Source organism: Mytilus edulis, chromosome 13 (assembly GCF_963676685.1).
Source record: "Mytilus edulis chromosome 13, xbMytEdul2.2, whole genome shotgun sequence".
NCBI lineage: Eukaryota > Metazoa > Mollusca > Bivalvia > Mytilida > Mytilidae > Mytilus > Mytilus edulis.
The window spans coordinates 57421229-57427541 of NC_092356.1; the positions used below are offsets into that span (position 1 = coordinate 57421229).

At 31.4% G+C, this 6313-nt stretch overlaps 1 protein-coding gene across 1 annotated transcript; it reads right to left on the bottom strand.

The window, feature by feature from the left end:
- Nucleotides 1-1410: 1410 nt before the first annotated feature.
- On the bottom strand, nucleotides 1411-2640 carry LOC139500428 (acetylcholine receptor subunit beta-type acr-3-like). The gene has a single exon (XM_071289165.1). The coding sequence runs from the start codon at nucleotides 2638-2640 to the stop codon at nucleotides 1411-1413; it is 1230 nt and encodes a 409-aa protein (XP_071145266.1).
- Nucleotides 2641-6313: the final 3673 nt, after the last annotated feature.

Sequence of the window (6313 nt, forward strand, 5' to 3'; positions counted from 1 at the left end):
TAATTATAAAATGTTTCACAAAGGTAGACCAAATTTGCATAATTTATCAAAGGGAGGTAATTATGAGCAATTTATATTTTAAAGATATTAATATAATATATTTCTGGATCTATTTTATAGTGAAATTTTTCCTTGAATCTTATTTTTTATATATTCATTTATATAAAAAGATGACTTACAACTTGATTTAATAAGACATATAACATTTCACAGGTAAAACCTATCCAGCTGTTTAACATGCTTTTGTTCCAATATATTGTTATGCTATGATTTATCTGATTTCCATATAATCAACAACTACATCTCTGTCCCCAGACAAAACTATTTATATAGTTAAAAATATCATCGTAATCAAATTCTTCTATTACTGTTAACAGTAGTAATGCAACTATATTTCTACCTTACTTTTAAATTTATATTTGTACTGAGATCTGAAAACAACTCACTTTTACATGTATTTCACTAACCTTATTTTTGAGGTCCATTTATATTTTTTTTGGAAAAGAAATAGATATCAACTTTGTTAATAGGAAATAATAGAACCAGCAATATAGTTTCTCCTTTTATAGTAATTCTCCTCGTGACCAGTGCACAGCAGCGAGGGACTTTACATCACAACAATTGAGAGGTCTTCAAGGGGAGGTCATTCATAACTAGCTATATATTTTATGAGATTATTCCCATTAGTTGTTCTCCTCATGACTCATGCATATAACAAGTAAAAAGAACGTACAAATTCACTCGAATGAAGGTACATAATGACATAGTCACAAAACTCAATAATAATAAATTAACTTTTGAATGAATATTATTTTAATTTGTGTAGTCCCTCGACTCCATATTCTAGTTTGTCAAAGTACACATTCAATTTAATTTAACATGACGTAAATGATGAGGTGAATTAGTAGCGCTATGATGTGATGTGAAATAACATCTTCTTATTAAAATGTTATAATTTTTAAAAAAAGAAGGCTATAGCTATCTACTGCATACAATTATGTTTAAAAGCAAGCTACCCAGTTATTTTTCAACTATGTTTATGTCAACTTTTCAAAGGTCTTATAGAATTTCTTTATACTCATTAGATGTGGTTATTATAAATTCAGTGAGTTTATTTTCCTGACATGTTTCAATTTCGAAAGGAATTTCATGTTTTTGGTACGTTAACAAATGAAAAACTATATTTTGTGAAGCAATAACACACGACTCCTATTTTAAGATATATGGCTATATGGGGTCTATGACACGAAATAGAAGTTCCTTTCATAATGTTTGTTCCACATTGAAAAAAAAAACAGGAACAGATACTATTACATTGTTTAGAACAAATTTTGCAGTTGAACTTCTTTTAGGTGGAACAAATCTATCTCTATTTCGTGACACAAATATACGAATAATTAACACTTATTATTACAACTCTCGACCCCGTAATAAAATCAACACAGCTACAATTTTACATACAAATTCCAAGCCTAACACAACTATACAGAATCGATCTATAATCTGTACGATTTCTTTCCAGCCCATGTTGTTACCAGCTATAGAGGGCAACGGCGTTTGGCTTATCTGCTCGTCTTTAACATTTCCCTTATGTCTACATATCTGAGCACATGTAAACCATTTCAACAGTGACCTCTTTTCAATTATTTTTATATCATCATGTCGGTAATATAAAGTTATAGTGATTATAGCCATCACAGTTGTCAGAACACTGATTATCACTTTCAGTAACAAAATCAAGATGAAAATACTAACCTCGCTACTCTCAGGAAGATTTTCATCAACCATTGTCATTATAACTACAAATGTTAGAAATAAGGTTACTGAAAGTGATATCCTTTCTCCAGATTCTATTGGTAAACAAAACACAAATATATTGACAAAACCTACAAGTAAAACAGGAAGGACAAGACTAACGAACAGAAATAATGGTTTCCGCTCAAGTTTGATTTGCAGGTTATACGTTGCTCGATCATAACCGTCTTGTACAGCTGTAACATTTGTAATGTCCCACCCATCATGTGGCATAAACCCTTGCAATGCTGGCTTAGTTTGATCGCCGTAGGTGTAGTCTCCAATGTATACTTGATTGCTCTCAAAATATAATTCAATTGTGCACACATGGGAATCAAAAGGGAAGTAATACATACTAGTAATGCAAATGGCTTCCACTATACCGCCAGCCTTAACCGAGGCATAACCATCATATGAATGACTAACATAAGTAGTCTTTTGGTCCAAGCGATCATCGAAAGTAAAAATGGACCGTTTTTCTATTGTATTTCTTATCATCATCTTTGGTAACCAGACCTCCTCCACTGGGAAATGAATTACATATATGTTGTTTTCAGTTACATTCCATTTTATAAGATGATCATCCCACATCAACTTGAAGCGTACAATTACTGAAAATGTTCCAACGTTTTCATTAAAATCTAATAAAAGATCAATGTACGGTGAAACTCTGACAATTACTTCATCAGATAAACTTTTTCTTGGTATGAGCTGGTTAGAATACTTTTCCATGAGGGTGCTTTTTAGTTGTCGCACTTTCTGATATCCGTCCAATTCTTGTGAATTACCCAAACAAACAAACACATGATACGTAAATGCTACAAGGAACCAAACTATCTTTGCCATATTTAGTTCCAAATACTATCTTTAGTGAATGCGTTGTACGCTGTAATGACTGTTATCTCCTGGTTTAAAGAAAACAAAATGGTTAACTAGTATTACACACTTATTTAGCTTTCCTCTTGTTAAGTATTGCAAAAAGATTAAATCAGCGAATATTACTTAAAATGTTAAGTTAACTTAATAAAAAAACATCTGTCAAGAAATCTATGTATGGTGGCAAATATCTGCCCCTTCTTGTCACTTAGTTAAGTCGTCTTAAATATTCAAGATTAGTCGTTAAATAATCAAGAATAGTCGTTAAATAATCAAGAATTTTCTAAATATACTGCCAAAATATACCCAAAGGAACTTGCTTCAAATAAATCGACTGTATACGGTAATAGCAGTCCATTCCTAGAGTTAGATATTTCGGTTTTACGCAGGAAACTCCACACTAACATTTACGACAAAAGGGACGATTTTTTTCGTTCTATATTGTTAATTAATCCTTTCTGGATTGTGATTTTCTTTTCGTTCTACATTGTTAATTTTTCCTTTTTGGATGGTGCTTTATTTTCGTTCCATAACGGTAATTTTTCCTTTTTGGATGGTAAATTTCCTTTGGCACCATCTTACGGTGTTTATATTTCCCAAATCGTTCGCTATGCCCATGTCTGTTGTGATGTTTTTGATTTTAACGAACGTAATTTATGTATTACTGGCAAATTATTAAACCAGGGATTTCGTTACCACAAATTACTTAAAACATTTACTAAATTCTTCAACAGATATAAAGATTTGGTTTTGAAGTTTGGTTGTGTCTTAGTTCAAACGGGATAGCATATCCTCATTTTACGGAAATATTGTTGACCGTGCTCGGAATTTTGGAAACAATCCTAATGAACTTATCGATCCTTTAAATGAACTTATTCTAAAAGTTTACCAATTCAACACTATTATTAGAACATTGAACATTGCTTTTATTGGTATTACTATTGATTTTGTTATCAGTAAATTAAAACCAAACTAAATATTATTGTTATATACAAATACACATTCACGAATCTACAATCTGTCGATACCTGTATCTTGGCATTGCACAAGGTCATGTTTTTCTCAGACTGTTTATGACGTCTTTACACTAAACCCATTATATGTTGGATGTGTACTGACGGATATTCTGTCCTAGATGCATGATTTTGTTGTGTTGTAAGTGGCTTTTAACTCGCTGTCAGTAACTGCGAGTACTCTCAGATCTGCACCTAATGTCTTTTTTGTTGTTGGGATATACAAGTACCCGAACACATCCACTCTGTGTAGTATTTCTTTTTTTCATCCATCTGATGAGTTTTCTCGTTTAAATTGACATTTTTCATTTTGGGGCCTTTTATAGCTGACTATGCGGTATGTGTTTTGCTCATTGTTGAAGACCATACGGTGACCTATTTGTTAATTTCTGTGTCATTTTGTCTCTTGTGGATAGTAGTCTCATTGGCAATCATACCACATCTTCTTTTTTACATTAATAAGCTAAAACATTCGACCTGTCAGTTAACATGGTTAATTGAGTCTTCTTATCAGATAGTAAAGAAATTATTTGGTAAAAAAATAAGAACAAGAGTTTTTGCCTATTTCATGACATGTAAAAACAGACTTATATGTCTGACAAGTGCAAAGTGAAAAGTAAACATAATCAAGTGAAAAGTAGACTTACTAGTTATTATGTGACAAGTCGACTTATGAATCTGAAAAGTCGACTTATGTATTTTACAAGTTGACGTGTATATCTGACAAGTTTACTTGTCACATAATTTTAATTCAAGCTACTTTTAAAAAAGAGACAAGCATTTTTATTCAATTAAAGTTTAAGACAGAAAAAATATAAATTTGCCTGGATAAAACAGCATTGTTCTATAACAAATACTAGTATAGATATCTATCTCAGGGATTCATCAGGGGACCAATCTGTTCAACATATTCACATTAAAATGCAAACTTAAGGATTGTTTGAGAAAATGAATATTTTGTATGTCAGGATAACAATGAAACTAGAAACAAATATCAGTTTTGCCATTTTGTATGTTTTAACAAATCTCAGGGTAGAACAAAAATCAATATTACAACTTTCATCATTGATCTAGAGACAATTTAATAATAACTAGTGATTTTTTTAAACGATCATTTAAATTTCATGGGAATGAAATAATGAAATGTAAAGGAGTACTCCATAGAATTAATTTTCTATAAAAAATTAGTTATGACCAGCATTAATTTGAATTTCAAATCATTTTCCTATGAAGTTTTCAATGTATTTCAAACAATGAAAATAGACATTTGTTATAGTGATAATTAGCAGAGGTATTGTCAATTATTGATATCAAACAAGGTCTGGAACAAAACCTTTTAATATAGTTTTAAATATATACTTGTATTCAATCAACATTTTATTTTAAGATAAAATAAAACACAAATGAAATGTGAAAAACGTATTACCACGACTGTTTACACAAGTTTTTGAATTTTTTGAAAAACTAATATAAAAAAGAAGATGTGGTATGATTGCCAATGAGACAACTATCCACAAAAACCAAAATGACACAGACATTAACAACTATAGGTCACCGTACGGCCTTCATCAATGAGCAAAGATCATACTGCAAAGTGAGCTATAAAAGGCCTCGATAAGACAAATTGAATGTAGAACAATTCAAACGAGAAAACTAACGGCCTTATTTATGTAAAAAAATGATCGAAAAACAAATATGTAACACATAAACAAACGACAACCACTGAATTACAGGCTCCTGACTTGGGACAGGCACATACATAATTAATATGGCGGGGTTAGACATGTTAGCGGGATCCAAACCCTCCCCTAAGGCTTTTCTACCTCAGGCATAGATTACCTTAGCTGTATTTGGCAAAATTTTAAGGAACTTTGGTCCTCAATGCTCTTCAACATTTTACTTTATTTGACCTTTTTAACTTTTTACGCGTCTGACGTATATACTAAATTTAGTCCTGGTATTTATGATGAGTTTATTTAGACATAGACAAGGACGAAAAAACTCAACGAAAAAAAATTTGCTGACAACGACAAATTTAACGTGAACAGCAGTAAACATTGTTTGATATAAATGGAACATTAGTATACCACTGTTCGAAAGTCATAAATCGACTGAGAGAAAACAAATTCGGAATACAAACTTAATCCGAGAGAAACACATCATATGTAAGAGGAAGACAACGAAACAACAGAAACACTGAAGTGCAACAAACGGCAATGTTAAATTCGTGTAACAAGTCTAAAAATGATGCATAGGAAGCCATGTCTGTTATTTTGTTTTATTTCTAGTTCTGGTTTTTCAATAGATTCCTTCAACATACTAGTAGTCATCAAAGCATGAATCATCAGGTGGTAGTATATAATCTGTATAGTGGAACGTGTAAATAAATATAATTGGATTTTCATTCATTCTTCGTGAGAAGCTCATTTAAAGATATCGACAGGAAGTGGAGCACTGTTTGTAATCATATACTAGTTTTATGTTCATAAATGAAAAATTTACACTATCAATGATTACTACAAGAACGATGAATAAGGCAAGAGTGGTATTCCCTGTTCGACAGTCATAATTCGGCTCAGCAAAAACAAATCCGTGTCACAAACTTAAACCGATTGAAACACGTCAATTAT

Excerpts from the sequence above, each read along its gene's own strand:
- LOC139500428 (XM_071289165.1), bottom strand. The coding sequence starts at position 2,640 with ATGGCAAAGATAGTTTGGTTCCTTGTAGCATTTACGTATCATGTGTTT.